The 15,939-nt window shown below is 45.4% G+C and overlaps 2 protein-coding genes and 1 long non-coding RNA gene across 3 annotated transcripts in view; 1 reads left to right on the forward strand and 2 right to left on the reverse strand.

Annotated features, from left to right (window-relative positions):
- LOC118563573 overlaps nt 1-15,939 on the reverse strand; it is a 209,987-nt gene that overhangs the window by 70,782 nt on the left and 123,266 nt on the right. The gene's annotated exons all lie outside the window — the stretch shown is intronic.
- LOC118563794 (germinal-center associated nuclear protein-like) lies at nt 2,320-5,315 on the forward strand. Its single transcript, XM_036139728.1, has 4 exons — nt 2,320-2,528; nt 3,413-3,598; nt 4,661-4,814; nt 4,902-5,315. Exons 1-4 carry the CDS (start codon nt 2,335-2,337, stop codon nt 5,067-5,069), a joined length of 702 nt encoding a protein of 233 aa, XP_035995621.1. The 5' UTR covers nt 2,320-2,334; the 3' UTR covers nt 5,070-5,315.
- On the reverse strand, nt 7,313-8,392 carry LOC118563802. Its single transcript, XR_004931448.1, has 3 exons — nt 8,163-8,392; nt 7,900-8,061; nt 7,313-7,701 (listed from the first exon to the last, which is right to left on the reverse strand). It is a non-coding gene; the product is annotated as an uncharacterized LOC118563802 (long non-coding RNA).

Below are 15,939 nucleotides of genomic sequence, written 5' to 3' on the forward strand. Positions count from 1 at the left end.
AGAGTTCATTTAAGATTATTTTATTTGTTTTTAAAAGTTTACGTGGTCTTTCCCCATCTTACCTCTCTGAGCTGCTTCACCCATCCTCTCCTGCTCGTTGCCTCAGGTCAGCTGACCAGCTGCTCCAGGAGGAACTGAGATCTAAAATTAAACTCAGAGGAGACGGAGCTTTTAGTGTTGCTGCTCCTAAATTATGGAACGTTCTGCTGTTCTATATTAGAAGTACCCCTTTATTGTCCACTTTTAAAACTCACCTTAAGACACATTTTTATTTCTTGGCTTTTAACACATGTTGAGACTTTTGCTCTTATTCCTTTTCATATTGTTAATATAACTTTATTTTTAAATGTTTATTGATTACTGTCTGTACAGAGTGCTGCCAGCTCAGCAGCACCGGGTCCATCATCATGCTGCTCCCTGCCCTCCCCGTCATGGAGCTCTGCAGGAGGAGCAGGACGTCCCTCTGCTCTCCGCTCTGCTTCAGCTCAAACAGCTGCAGCAGATCAACAGCTGGAACAGCCGCTGCCTCTGGTCGTCTTGGTGCCTTTGCACCACGGTGCTGCTGGAGGAAGGTGACTGATGACAGCCGTCCTCCATGTTTCCATCCAGACGTGCAGCCATGGCTCCATGCGTCCATCCTTCCTGCCATGAATTCTTGAGTCTGTCCACACATTGACTGATGATTATATGTCTCCTTCCATCTGTCCCTCCTTCATGCATCCACTCATTCATGCCTGCTACCCGTTCATTATCCATCCATCCATCCATCCATCCATCCATCCATCCATCCATCCATCCATCCATCCATCCATCCATCCATCCATCCATCCATCTTTGTTACCAGCAGTCTCTCACATAATCTCAGTTTTCTTCTCACTCACAAACTAGAGGAAGTTGATCAGAACCAGAACTGTATGAAGACGTTTTCAGTCGGTGGAACGTTGTTTCAGTTTTTTCTGATGTTCTCTTGTCTATCAGCCCTGATGCTGCACACTCTGATGGAGGAAGAGCTGATCTCAGAGTACATGCTGCTCTTCATTCCAGACTCAACCAGTGACCTGCAGGGATCCAAGCAGGTAAGACGAATAAAACCCAAAGCTGCTGGAACGTGTCTGAATCGTTGGCTTTCAGTCTTTGGCTGCAGCAAACAGACGTTTTCCACCATGAGGCGGTTTGATCAGTCCTCACATGTTTCCTCAGAACATTTCCTCTCCTCTCAATCTGCAGCTGACCCAGGCCGTCCGCTGGCTGCTGGCCCGCTCTCCTCCCCCCAACCCCCCCCCCCCCCCCCCCCCCCCCCCACCCCCCCCCCCCCCCCCCTCTCTCTCCTGTCAAACCCTGGTGAAGCTCATGGAGGCCAGTCAGAGCCAGGAGTTCTGGCCCAGAGTTTTCTCCAACCTCCAGAACCGGGCGGCCGCACGGCTTCCCTGGCAGGAAGCGGCGCCTGTCGTCCGGCTCTATGACGCCGTCTTGGCTCACGTTGCCCACAGAGTCTCCTCCCAGGACCTCTGCGGCCTGTCGTGGCCCCCCGCCGAGTTCAGTCAGCCGGAGACCCGAGCGTTGGTCCCTCATCTGGGCTGGAACTCTGCGCAGCATCTCTCCTGGCTGCGTGGCGTTATCCTCAGTCTGCTGCTGCCAGAGTGGGAGGAGACACCTGCTGCAGGTAGGAGACCAACCAGGAGGAGAAATGCAGCGAGTCACATCAAGACTGCGCTTATTTAGCTGCTCTTTGCTCTCAGACTGCTGGCCGGATCTCTGCTCCTCCATCTTTGGTTACGCTGCTAAGATCCCAGCTTCACGTCACAGTCAGCCGCTCCTCATGTCCCGGCTGGAGAACCTTCTGGAAAGGGTCCGACTTCAGGCTCAACACCCCCGACCCCCCCGATCCAGCCCAGCTGATGGAAACACTGACCTGGAAGAGCCGGGGGTTCAGATTCCCTGGGAGGATGTTGTGCTGATCTTCATGGACCACAAACTGAAAGACTGGCAGCCGCCCGGACCTCCTGCCTGTGGAAGTAAAAACCCAAACATGCGGTCCAGAACCTCCTCTCACCTCCTGAAGCTTTTCTTCTAGACAGCCAAACCTTCCTGAGGTCAGTTAAAGAGGATCAGTCTCTCCTCAGACCTCCTGAAGGTCTTTCAGAGTCAACCATTTTTATAGGAATATATTTTTATGCTTCTTATGTTTGACCTTTGACCCCGTTTACCCACATATGTCCAGCCAGCCGTGCATCTGACCATCCATGCCTCGGTTTTTCCTCTCTGCATCTCTCCTTCCAGCTGCTGAACTGAACAGAAAGAAATCAGGAGCTTTAATCAGGATGTATTTTGTGAATGTCCCTTCAGGTCTTCACGTGTCCTAAAATAAACTCTGTTTTCCTCTTTTTTAAAGACGCAGTGACCGAGGACGGCGAGATCCTGGTTTACTTCCCCACAGCTTCTCTGGAGGGTTTCAGACCTCCTGAAGAGTGGACGCAGGCCGTGGAAAAAACCCACAGAGAGAAGCAGCAGCAGCAGGAGAGGGACGGGTGAGGAAGCTGCTCAGATCCACTTCTTTGATACCAGAGATGTTTCCAGCAGCTTCAGGGTTTGTAAAAGAGATCAAAGCGAGGCTGAAGGACTCATTCTTTGCTCCAAACAGCCTCACAGACGCTAGTTTTCCACCTTGTTGACTTTAGAAGAGGAGATAAAGCAGAGAGGAGCGTTAGGATCCGTCCGTCAGTCGTCCTGACCTCTGCTGCTCCACAGCAACACGCTTTCTGGAACAAAGCCTCCAGAGCTGCTGGTTCTCCACAACCTTCACAAAGCTGCTGCTTGGAGAAAAAAGAATATCTGCTGCTGAGGATCAGGGGTCCAGAGTGTGGCCCCGGGGACTTTTTAGCTTTAATTAAGGCAAAATGATCACAGACAAATTAAAACCTTCTTAAAACAGTAAATGTTGGTGCAACACTAAGTATTTATCCTCTGATACCCTGGAGTTCTGCTTTCTCCTTAATTTAAACAGATTTTAATTCATTTATTAAAGTTTGTTAAATATGCATTTTGACAGAAAGCGTGACCCAAATCTGGTTCTCACTGCTCAGAATAGATAAATATATTTATTTCTGTCAGTTTTCTATCGAGCCCAAAATGATAATAAAAACTTGTTTCAGGTTTTCCTGCAGAAATCTGACTGCTTTCATTTTTTAATGAAAATATTACAAGTTTAGTTTGTAGCTGATCAGGTAGGAACAATAAAATCAATGTTCTTGGTTCTCGAGTGCTTCATAAAGTCTGGACCTCCTGCTGATGATGAAACAGAGAAATTACTTTCCTCCAGACTTTAATTATTCTCTTCTTCTGCATTTAAAGTGTAAATATTGACTTGATTAAAGAAGCCAGACTCTTTATTGTCCTCCCTGTTTCCCCTCAGAGCGACTCAGGCTCCCTGCGCGCCGCCTCCTGCTCCGTCTCCCAGACAGAGGTTGTTCCAGAGCTCGGTGGAGGCCCCCGGGGCCCCGAGGCCCCGTCTGGACGTCACTCACAGCCCCTCAGCAGAGGAGCTGCTGGCCCACAAGGTCCTGCAGAGCTTGGAGGAAGAACAGGCTGAGAGCAAGAGGTAGAGATCAGTAAAATCTGCTGACTGCACTGCAGAAAGGCAACTAAAAGGAAAGTTTTCTGGAAATTAAGGAATTTGTCCTTGATTTGAGCAGCAAGTTTAAATGATCTGCCAGTGGAATAAGAGTTTTGCTCTTAAAAGAGGAACAACTCATCTCCATAGTCTTATTTCAGGTGCAGTTTATATAATTATCTTATTTTAAAGGTCAAAATACTCATTCCATTGGCAGATAATCTTATTTAGCTGCTGAAATCAAGGACAAATAAACTCATTTCAACAACATTTTACTGACTTTTAGTTCCTTTTTGCATTGAGTGTCGGTTCCTCTGCAAACGGACCTCAGATCTTTCTGCAGGTTTCACTTCTGATGTTTTTCTGTTTTAATGGAAATGAGGAGAAAATCCTCCAGAGACGAAATATCTCAGTCAGGAGTTCACAGAAAGACCTTCGTTTTACATTCATCGTACAAATATAACCTGTAGAAACGCCCCGGACTCCCACAGCACCCCCACAAGATGACCTGTGGGTCTGATGGATCAGAACCACCAGATGACCTGTGGGTCTGATGGATCAGAACCACCAGATGACCTGTGGGTCTGATGGATCTGAAGACGCTCTGGTTTCTCTTGCAGCTGGAAGTCGAGCTTTCCACCGTTTTCTGTCTTTAAACAAATCCTCAGAGAGAAAATGAAGATTATCTGAACAGCAGAACCTTCCAGGGAGGTTCTGTTGGGTTTGAGGAGTTTGGATCTTCTCTCTGGCAGACGGAGGTCGGAGCGATCTCTGCATGAAGCTGTTCAGTACAGAGGTCTGTTGGGTCTCATAAACCTCCTCCTGGGGCTTTTATTTGATCAGATTCTCAAAGAAGTGGACTTGTATCCTAAGTCAGAACCAAGATGGTTCTGACTTCTCAGAGCTGCATCTGGATCAGGTGAAGGGGACAGGCAGGAATCTGAGATAAAAACCCGTTTAGAGGTTTGAGTTTCTGTCCTGCAGCTGTGATAAAGTTTCCAGAACGGTTCTCCAAGGTTCTGGTACCACGTTAACGCTCCGTCTGTGCAGGAGCTTGGAGCAGCTGAGGCGCTGGCTGGACGGCGACCCGTTGGACCATCTGTCCACTCCGCTCTTCATGCCGTCCTCCACCCTGCTGTCCTCACCGACCACCATGAAGGTTGCTCCTTCAGGCCGGACCGAAGACGCTGCTGCAGCCACGCAGGTCTCCTCTCCTCCTCACCACTCCTTTCTTACCTTCAGTTCTTCTTCTGGGCTTATTCTGTTAGTTCTGGTCTTCTTGTCCTCCCAGAGGCCTGAGCTGGATCAGCGTGTGGACGGGCCTTCCTGGTCCAAAGCGCCTCCGGTACCGCTGGCTCGGAGGCTGCAGGACCTGGAGCGTCAGATCCTGGCGAGCAGAGAGGAGGAGCTGGCCTGCAGGCTGAAGCTGAGCGGGCTGCTGAGCATCGTGGACGACTGAAGAGGTTCTAGATGGACCGCTTGCTTCTGGGCTCCATCATGGCTTTAGTTTTTATCATCAGCTGAAATAAAATCAGCATTTTTAGGAATATGGGCTTAAATGTTTTGTTTGGGTTTGTTCCTTTTTAGAGTCGTTACAGTCGGGTTTGTTTCTTTTATTGGACTCAGATGTTAAATTAATGTGTTGAAGTCCTTTTATTTTCCACTGGGCTCAGATATTAAAGAGATATTTTCATGTTAAACTTCAGTTTGTCTGTTTATTGGATCCATAAAGAGGTCATGTGACTTGTTTTATCTAAGGGGGTTAAACTGCTGTCACAGGAACAGAAGCAGAGATCATCAGTGTGGTTCTGGAGGGTCCAGTTCTTGAGCTACACAGCATCAATGACTGAAGGAATGTCAGGATTTTACTTTCTTTGTCTCCTGTCTCCCTGATTATATCTTTAAAACTTCTTCTCTAATGAGGTTTCAGTGGAAACTGTAAGTTAGAAAACTCCATCAGAGACTTAAGTTCCTTAAAACAGTGGCTTCTTCTCCTGATTAGAGAAAACTGAAGGAAGTCGTGCAGCAGAAGTTCCTCCAACCTGAAAATAAAGAACCAAACTGGTCAATGAGTCTAAAAGCCTCCATGAGATTATCAGTCTGAATAAGAATAAATAAAAAAATGAACAGAACTTTTCTACTTTTGTGGTTTGAAGAACAACATAGTTGGGCTGAAAAATTATTTTTACTCGTGAGAATAAAAATATTTTCATGGTGTGATGGAAACTAGATTAGTTTTTGAAAGAAAACGTGTTATAAAATATATTTTTTTTCTATAGATATTTGTATTTTTATATAAATTTAAAATCTACCAAATTAAGACCATTTAAAATCTTTCATCAGCTCATCAGAACAGGAACAGATTCTGGTAGATCTGGACTGGATTCAGCAGAACTGAACATCTGTAGAAGTTGATAAGATGGATAAAATCTAGACTGACTGGAAGCAGCATCTTAGCCATCATCATCATCATCATCATCCAGGAAATATCTGATCCCTGAAACCTCGTTTCCTCTAATTCTCCATCTTCACGGTCTTCCAACAGCACCAATGCATCCACCGTGCAGCTTTATGCACGACTGTTTAATTGCTGCTCTGGCACATCTGTGAAGGCTCCATTACTGCTGAACGCTACATCCAGGTTCTGGAGCAACATCTGCTGTCATCCAAGCAACGTCTTTTTCAGGGACGTCCTGCTTATTTCAGCCAGACAACGTTGATCCACAGTCTGCTCCTGTTACAACAGCGTGGCTTCGTAGAGAAAGAGTCCAGGTTCTAGACGGTTCTGCAGTCCAGACCCATCTCCTGTTGACAATGTGTGGCTCATCATGAAGCACAAAATACAACAACAGAGACCCCCGACTGTTGAGACACCGAAGTTGTCCATCAAGCAGGAATGGTAAAGATTTCCTCCTAAAAGCTTCAACAACCAGTGTCCTCAGCTCCCAGAAGCTTATTGGCTGTTAAAAGGAAAAGTGAAGCAACACCGTGGTAAACAGAACCTGTTCAGCTTTTAGGAATGTGTTGCAGGGCTCAGAGGAACAATATTAGCTAAAAAAATAGTTTATCAGTTTGAACATTAAATATCTTGTTTTTGTAGCATATTCAACATGAGCTGAACAGGATTTGCAAATCATATTTTATTTTTATTTACATTTTAAACAACATCTAAACTTCATTGGAACTGTGTTTATATTTTTAGTAACTGGACCAGCATCTCTGTTAATAAAGTTATTTATTCTCATCATCAGGTATTTATACTAGAATCAACTGATTTACCACAGAATCAGCTCTGAATTATAGACCACAGTACATCATTCTTCCATCAGCGATGTCCTCCATAAAGATAAATAGTTTCTTCTGTAGAACCAAAAATCAGGGATTAAAACTACATGTTGACACATTTTAACAACATTTCCTTTCCTAAAAACTGTTCATGGAAAAAAATCACAGCAACAAAAACAGAAAATGATTCTCAGTAAAAACAATTCAATCAAACTGGACCAACTCTGGGTTTCTCCCCAACTCTACGGCTCCTTTCAGGACCGCTTCCTGGGGTCTAAGAGGACACAGGACTTTATACTGATGTCCAAACTTATCAGTGATGAACTGACGGAGCATCTGGCTCTCAGCAAAGCCCCCCACTAACACAATAAACCCAATGTTGGAGATTTCATTTAATACATCTCTGAGACTCTCAGTGATGTCCTGCAGACTGTGATTAAAGAAAGACCTCAGTTTGTCTCTGGAGATTTTGATGACTCCATCCTCCCAGGAAGCTCCTTCCACTGAAGCAAAGAATGTTTCAATGTCTTTCTCTCTCTGAGCTCGTTCTCTCAGGGTATCTGGGCAGCTGATCTGAACATCTTCATCTAAATGTTTGAGACTGTTAAATTCAAACATAATTTTCTGAACCTCACTGGGGAATTTTTGTTCATATTCTATCCAGACTCCATAGAAAATTTTGCAGAGGAAATCCTTGAATTTTCTGTCCGCAGTTCGTCCTCCCAGATACCATCTAAAGTCAGTGTCCAGCATCTTCAAGGCTCCTCCTTCCAGGACTTCATGAACAGTGAAGTTAATCTTTTCATCTTTAGACAAACAGGAAGAAAATAAAACAGAATAAAGGAGAAATCTCAGAAAACAACTTATTTCACATTCAAACTCACATCCAGCAAACATTAATCTAAAAGTTTACACCAATCTTCATTTATCTGGATTCTTAGTGTGAACAAAGATTTTAAAGCTTGTCTGTCAATAAACATTTAAATAACCGTGTTAACATTTACCTCCACAGTCGACAACAAGGTACCGTTTTCTGTCTGGGTTTCTGGTCTCCAGCAGAACTTTGGTTCCTTCTGGTTCCTTCTTAAAGTGAACTGCCACCTGATCTTGGTTGTGGGTCTCCAGCAGAACTCTGGTTTCTCCTGGTTCTGGACCTCCTGCTGGATCTGTTCAAACACAGAAACCTCACTGAGCTGCAGGATGAAACATGTTCAGTGTTTTCAGCTTCAGGCTCAGCTGGAGGTTTTTAGGTCGATTTATTTCTCACCATCTCTGTCACCAGAGTCTGTGATGCTGGAAAACTCTGGAGAAGTTTCCAGATCAGTGACTCTGAGTCAAAGCAGCTCCATCAGACCAACCTTAGAAGGTGAACTAATGCAGTAAAAATGGACAGGGAGAGTTTTTCTGTCTGAGTGAAGCATCTTTGACAGATATTGGAGGAAAAGATGCTGAAGGTGTCATGATTCAGTGTTAGAGGAGGTGATGCTACGTCTGATAATAAAGCCCTGAGACCTGAGATGAGGCTCCATTTAAGAAATGTCATTTAACCAGAAACATTTAATTTCTCTGAAATTATGAGACTCAGGGAGAGATTGGAGTTGATGAAGAAATAAAACTGAAATATTTGCTGAAATGTAGAAGAATGAGACCTACGGCCCTGCATGGATAAGTGGGTATAGATAATCGATGGATAGATAGAAATCTCTTTGTAGAGCTGCAGAGTTATAGCAGCAGCTAACCCTGGTCTGAGGAAATAAAACAGTTATTTTCTGTTCTGGTTGGATAATACACACCAAGTGGGACAGGCCCCTTATAAATCTTTTCTAAAACTTTCTGGAATATACTTAATTATAAACAAATATAATTAAACAAAAATACTAAAAGAAACCAACAAAAAAATAAATTAACTAATTCACAATCCAAACAAAAATCTACAAACTAACTAACTGGCCCCTAATTGTCCATTAAATCACATTTACAGCTAAAAAACACAAAAGGAGTGATTCTAACAACATCATCAGTGGTTTATTCTATAAAATGTTTTAATAATAAGCGATTCTTCTTTGTTCTGTGTTTTCTTGATGACGAACCTGTGACACTATTAAAGACAGAGGAGGGGAGTGAACAGTAGAAAGATGGAGATGTCTTTAGCAGAGTCCTCAATAAGCAGACAGATCATTATCTCTGGTCTCTCCAACACGCTGGTTCTGGTCTGAAGCTGCACTCAACAAACCGGGCCTCCAGAACCAGCTTTGACTGCAGGGACTCTCCCACCTGCCAACATCCTCTGGGTGCAGCAGCATCAGCAACCAGGACGATGTCTCCAGGAGAGTTGTTTCTGTTCGCTCTCCTCCATCTTTGTCTTTCCTCCATCAAGGGTAAAAACTCAGACATCCATCTTTTCCAGAACAATTCAGCCACTTCCTGAATTTGTCTCCATCTCCTCCTCAGGTTCAGGTGTTGCTTTTCTAACAGTCCAGGTGGTGTAACAGTTTTGCCTTTAATATCAGGAGGTGATCTGGTGTGAGGACTTCCGGATCTTCTGGATCATCAGAGACCTGAGTAATGGGTCATTAAAGATGGCTGCAGCCTCACAGAAACAGTCAGCAATGCTTCTTCATCTACAACCTACTGTTTTAAACTCAGGTGAGTTCACTTCTGACTGAGCCAATCAGGAGCTCCCAGATGCCACCTTGATGTCAGGCTGCAGGTGGATTAAAATGACACTTTATGCCATCCTGGACCAAAGTTTGGTGGATTTTGTCCCGGTTCAAAGCAGCCAGACTTTCTTTCAGTTCTCTGTTAGCTCCATAAATTGGTGCCATAATCTGACCTGATGGAGGAGACTGGACCACGTCTACAGATGAATCTTCTGATCGCATTAATCCAGGAATCAGCATTAAGAGTAAAAGCCTCTAAATGAGCAGCACGGCTGGTCGGTCTGTAAATATCCTCCATACCTGATGACTAAACTTCTGCCTCTTTTAGCATCAATGGAGCCAAAATAATCTCCTCCAGCATCTGGAAATGCAGCTTTGTCTGCTGTTACTCTTTCTGGAGCAGATCGGCCGTTTTTGATCCAAAATCTTTCCTCTGGTTCTTCTGCAGGTGACCCAATCAGACAAGATTCTCCTGCAGCAGAGTTTCTCTGATCATCCAGCATCTCTGACCAGCCTGGACAACATGTGGTTTGTTCCTGCGTCACCAAGCAGACGGTGAATGTAACGCTGAGTTAATGTTGCCTCATCATGTCCTCCCCCAGGATGACAGGATGTTTAGTCTCTGATGGTGATGCTGCTCCTTGGAGACGTCCGTCCACTCTGAGGACTCCATGTCAACCTCTGGATCAAGTCAGTAGAGGCGACTGTCTTCAGAGACGCTCTTGTTGGCTCTGAGTGAACAGATTTCAGCTCCAAACCTGTGATGTTGTTCAAACTGAATAATAAAATGCTTTATCCAGATCTCCAGGAGTTAAATGTTGTCCTTTCAGCAGGTCTCAAACTGCTGCATCTCTGGTGACACCTTTTGCTCTTTGGTGTTTCCATCGTCTCCTGACTGATGCATCCTGGTAGAAAACTCTTTTCTTCACTGAGACGGAGATCTAAGGAGTTCTTTAAGCTTTAAAAACCAAGCTGCAGATGTTTTCAGCTCCACCCAGGATGAAAAGTAGGAGATGAAACATCTGGCAGGGCATTTCATCTCCTCAGCAGCAGCATTGACAGTCACATCCTTTTAATTCCAGAACCATCAGCAGGAAGTGGATCGTTCCTCACATCCAGCTGAGGACGTTTGTCTTCAGACTCAAACAGGAACTCAGGACCATTAATCCATCTGCTGAGCTCCAAGAAGTCCTCCGCTCTCATCCCTCCTGATGCCTCATCTGCTGGATGGTCTTCAGAGCTCACATCTCCCCTTCTGGTCCGCTGGTGCAGCTTCTCTGATGATGGACGCTCTGCTAGCAGCAAAGCTATGAACCTCTTTGCTTCACTGCAGATGTATTTCAGGACGGAGGTGCTGTCAGTCCAGAAAACAGAGGTCTCAGGGTTCAGATGTAACTCTCCATGAAGCAGTTGGTCCATGAGAACAGAGAGGACAGCTGCAGTGAGCTCCAGACCAGGGATGGTCGTCTGCTTGGAGCAACTCTGGTCTTTCCCAGGAGGAATGTGAGGCCATCATGATGCTCAGTTTGTGATTTAAACAGGAAACTGTAGCTTGTCCCACCTGGCTGGCATCAGAGAAGTGGAGGAGCTGCTAGAACAGGACAAAAGTCTTTAGGTTTCATGCAACAATCCACTTTAAACTCTGATCTCCTCCCAGATCATCCAGCTGGTCCATGGTCTGGAGAAATGATGGAGAACAGCATCATCAGCCCAGGTTTCTCCTGCAGAGCTCTGGTAGCAGCAGGTTGGCAGCGATGATGAAGGGAGCAGAAATCCCAGGAGATCAGTGAGCTCACTGCTGACAGGATTCCCCTTCTTCTATGGAGCGCTCTGGAAGTGAGCTTCTGGATCTGAATGCATCACTTTGAGGGAATCACTGCAGTCCAAGAGCCACTGCACTGGAAGCTCATCTCCATCCATCTCCAACGTTTCCTTTGCTCTGTTGTCTGAGATGTTTGCAGCGCTGCACAGCTGTTACTGAGCCGCCTGGAGAGCCTGAATCCTCCTTTACTGCAGAGAGCTTTAAAATCCTGAATAAATGTTACTGCTTCCTCTTCCTCAGAGGTTTTAAACCATCATCCAGATAAAAATCCTGCAGGATCGTATCGACCACTTCAGCTGGAAACTGCTGAGATTTGTCTCCTGCTGGTTTTCTTCCTGCATAATCTGCAGAGCTCAGAGAGGACACGGCTCCAGACAGATGGACTTTATCAGATATTCTTTGGGAATCAGTGAAGTGTCGCCATTAGGCCACCAGAGGAAGTGAAGGAAGTTTCTCTGTTTCTCTGGAACATGGACCTGGTGAAACATCTACCAGAACTGCAATGGACTCTTGTCTAAAGCTAGAAGAAGTCCCACAGCTGAGATGGTCCGGTCCTTTAACAGCTGCTGGTTCAGAGAAATCCCTTTAAATGTTGCAGCTCAATCAGAAACAACCAGTTTGTCTTTTCTGGCTGATAAACACCATGGTGAGGTAGATACCAGACTTTTCCTCCACCGTCCATTCAGGGATCATCAGGAACAGTTTCAGCAGATCCATCACAGATCAGGTCCTCCATTAATGAGATGTAATCCTTCTTGAAGCTCTTCTTCTAAAACTTTCTCTTCTGACTGCTCTGCAGTCCAGAGGTTCACTGGTTAGATGCAGTTTTCAGCTTTAAAGGGGAAGTCAGTCGTTTCAATCTGCTCTGGTGATGTTTTTTCCTTGAAGTCATGATGGTATTGTTCAGTCAACGTTGTTTCCAGATGTTCAGCAGAAATCCTGGTAGCAGTGGCAGCAGGGCAGCCTGTCTGGTTCCTCTCACTCTGAAGTAGACCAATGCAGAGCAATGGTCACAGATCTGTCAGAGCACCTTCCATTTCCAGATCAGAGACTACAAAGAGAGAAGCAACCAGGAAGGTTTGTTACAGATTTACTGAAAAGTGACGCAGCAGATAAATGCTGATTCAGGGAAGCAGAATGCAGAGGGTGTCAGAAGAAAGGACACGTTGGAAAAGCTTGTTGTTCCCGACCAGAGAGGCAACAAGACAAGCCAGCAGACTGGACCAGACATCTAGAGCCTCATCAGAAGTGGTTCCAGTCCAGAAAGAGGACAACGATGGATCACAGGGGATGGACACAAGGACACATGGACATGTTCAGGACATCCACCGTCCTCCAGAGAAGCTGACAGCTCTACGTGTCAAGATGAAAGAAGGGAAGTTCTGCAAAGAAAAACTCTGTTCCAGACTTTGTGAATCAGAACCAAACATTAACTTTAGTGTTGAACTGTTCACTGGAAAAACTGGAAAAGCAAACATTTGTCCTGAATGTGGAGCAGAAACTGATAAACCTTGTTCTGTGAATGTAAGGGTTAAAGGTATACTATGCAACGGGGTTGATTTTCCAGCGAGGCTCCCCCCAGAGGGCGAAAGTAAAAGTGCACTGTCATAAAGATGCTCAGCTGTTCTGGTTTCTCCGTCAAGCCAGGCGCGGTTGTTTTGAGCTTAGCAGACAGGCGAACGCAACGAAAAGTCAAAAAAACGGCAGTACAAACAATGACTAATACAGTGAAAGTATAAACATGCACACAGAGAAAGAGAAACCATTCCAATGTTACTTACAATCGCATCAGCAGAAACGCGAGGTCCGCGTCAGCCTTGCAGCCTTCTTTCTCTTTTAGCTCTCGCCATTCGGAAAAAGCTTGCCCGATGTTCACCCGTGTATGACTCTTCTCTCTGTCCAGAGCCCTTTTCCTCTTTCTTACCTGTTCCGACATGGGCTTTTGCTGTTTTCTCGCTGGTTCTGCCATGATAACTGCACAAATATCGCCACTGCGCTAGCAACGAGCTTGCCTTTCACTGGGGGCATGTAGCAGTTCTCGCCGTAAAGCAAGACCGACTTCTGAGCGCAAGTACGGTATTTCCCCTACAGACCACCAGGGCGGCCGAGAAAACCTTTGTTCGACCTGAAATGACTCATTTAATCATCCAAAACGGTATGGAACACATTAATTAACTGAAAAATGTTGCATAGTATGCCTTTAATGGGAAGCAGCTGAAGATGGAAGCAGGAGCTGCTGTCTCTGTGGAATCTGAGACCGTACAAGAGTAATTTTAAAAAGCTGAACCTGTGAACTAAAACCTTAGAGCCAACAGTGACTGAGGCTGAAAGGTAAACTTACTGTGACTGAGCTGCAGAGGCACTAATCTCACACTGAACCTGCTGCTAGTAGAAGGAAATGGTCCAGCCTTCCTGGAAAGGACTGGATAAAACAGCTAAAGCTGGATTGGTGTCCTGTAAACGGAGGAACTACTGAGTTTAGAGGAGTTATGGAACAGATACTCAGAGGTATGTGAGCTCTAGGCAAGGTCACTGGTTTTAAAGCAGAACTACAAGTGATACCAGGGACCATTACCTAGTTTATAAACCCGGTTCTGTCCCTTATGCCCTTCAGGAAGCTGCTGAAACTCAGTTAATCCAGATGGAAGCAGATGGAGTTATAACTCCTGTTGATCACAGTGAACGGGCGACACCCACACTGAACATTCCTGAAGTGGATCAGTCAGGATCTGTGGGGATTATAAAGAGTCAATCAACCCTCTGCTGGAAGTGGATCAGGATCCTATTCCAGAACCACAGGATCTATTTACAACCAGCTGGAGGTGAGAACTTCACAAAGTTGGATCTATGACAGGCAGATCAGCAGGTAGAGCTGAACACTACATGGATATTAACACACAGAAGGTTGTTCAGTAAACTGACTTCCTGATGGAGTTACAAGAGCTGCTGCCATGTTTCAGGAGCTGATGGACCAGGTTCTTCAGGGTTTAGATGGTATTCTCTGTTATCTGGATGATAAACTGATCACAGGACGTGACGCCAAAAGCCACATGAGAAACCTGGAAGAGGCGTTAGAGGTTAAAGAAGCTCAACCTGAGGGTTAAAGCAGGAAAATGTGCGTTCTTCCAGCCTAGTGTCTCATAGCTGGACATGTTACTGATGCAGAGGGAATTCACCCAATGACAGAGAAATGAAGCCATAGCTGAAGCAGCTGGACCTACAACTATCACAGAACTGAAATGCTTTCTCTCACTGCTGAGTTTCTATAGAAAGTTCATTCCACACCTGTCTGTGGTGACGGCACCATGACCAGGTTTTCTCTGCTTAAACCAGAACTCTCTCAGGTTTCCCAACCAGCACAGCATCCAAAGAGCTCAAAGGACCAAAGGAAACTCAGGAGCTTCTCTGTGGGTCAGTCAGTCCTGCTGAGAAACTACAGCAGGGAGAAAAATGCTTGATGCAGCAGTTCCTGATGTTTTCGCTCCTGTAACTTACATGCTGATGGTAAATGGAACATATGTTAAGAGACGTGTGAATGAAACGTTGGAGGCAGAAAGGAAGTTTGGGATTCCAGAAGGTGTTGCATCAAATGCTGCATTAAACTGGGATTGCTCATCTGATCCACTCAGTGATGTAACGGACACAGAAAGTGTTGCTGTTGAGGAAAGGCAGCAAAGTCAGGACTGATGCAGGAACTGTTCAGAGTTCAAGAGGCGTGGAGCATCTGAAGATAAATATTAGACCTGCTCAACGTTTGGACTTAAAGAAATGGAGAACAGCTTCAAGAACTCATGTTAAAATAGAGTTAATGTTCAGTCTACAGGGAGGAAACTGTAGTGTTCAGATCTCTGTTATATCTACTAAAACATGATGCTGTGAATGCAACGTGGTTATGTTCATTATCACCACCAGGGGGAGCCTGGGAGTAAACTACAGGAGAGCAATGGCTGCTCTGAACATGGAGACAGCAAGTTATTTAGTGGTCTGTGGTTCCTAATAAAGCCTCGGTCCCGTTCTCAGTTCTCCTCGTCTCTCCCTGCTTTGCCTGAGAAATCGTTACGTCTGTGAGACACAATGAGGACGAGGCAAACTTTCCAGCTGATCAGCCTCCAACCTAAAGGCAAATGTAACTCAGATCATCTCCTGATGCATTATGGGGGTTCTGGTTGACTCAGTACAGAAGTCCAAATCCAAATGCAGCTCTGTGTGTCGGTTTGATTCCCAGTTAGCAGACAAACATCAAGGTCCATGTCCCAGGCCTCCTGCTGCCTCTCCTGCTAGGACTCCTGCAGGACTGCTGGACAGACGCCTGACTGACTGACAGACTGGTAGAAAACCACAGAACCACCACCAGCATCCTGGTCTTCCCTAAGCTCACGTATTTATACCCCAAACCAGAGCCATGGAGGGAAAGAGTCACGACACTCCCATTGGACTCCGTTGTACGCTGTTTGCCGCCCACTTCTGGGGTATGCAGCCTCGTGTAGTTCCAAAAAGCCATTCTATGGCGTCGGACATCATTCACTTCCATTGCTGACTGTCGAGTAACTTCTGAGGTAAGT

The sequence above is a fragment of the Fundulus heteroclitus genome, chromosome 7 (genome assembly GCF_011125445.2).
Source record: "Fundulus heteroclitus isolate FHET01 chromosome 7, MU-UCD_Fhet_4.1, whole genome shotgun sequence".
NCBI classification, from domain to species: Eukaryota; Metazoa; Chordata; class Actinopteri; order Cyprinodontiformes; family Fundulidae; genus Fundulus; species Fundulus heteroclitus.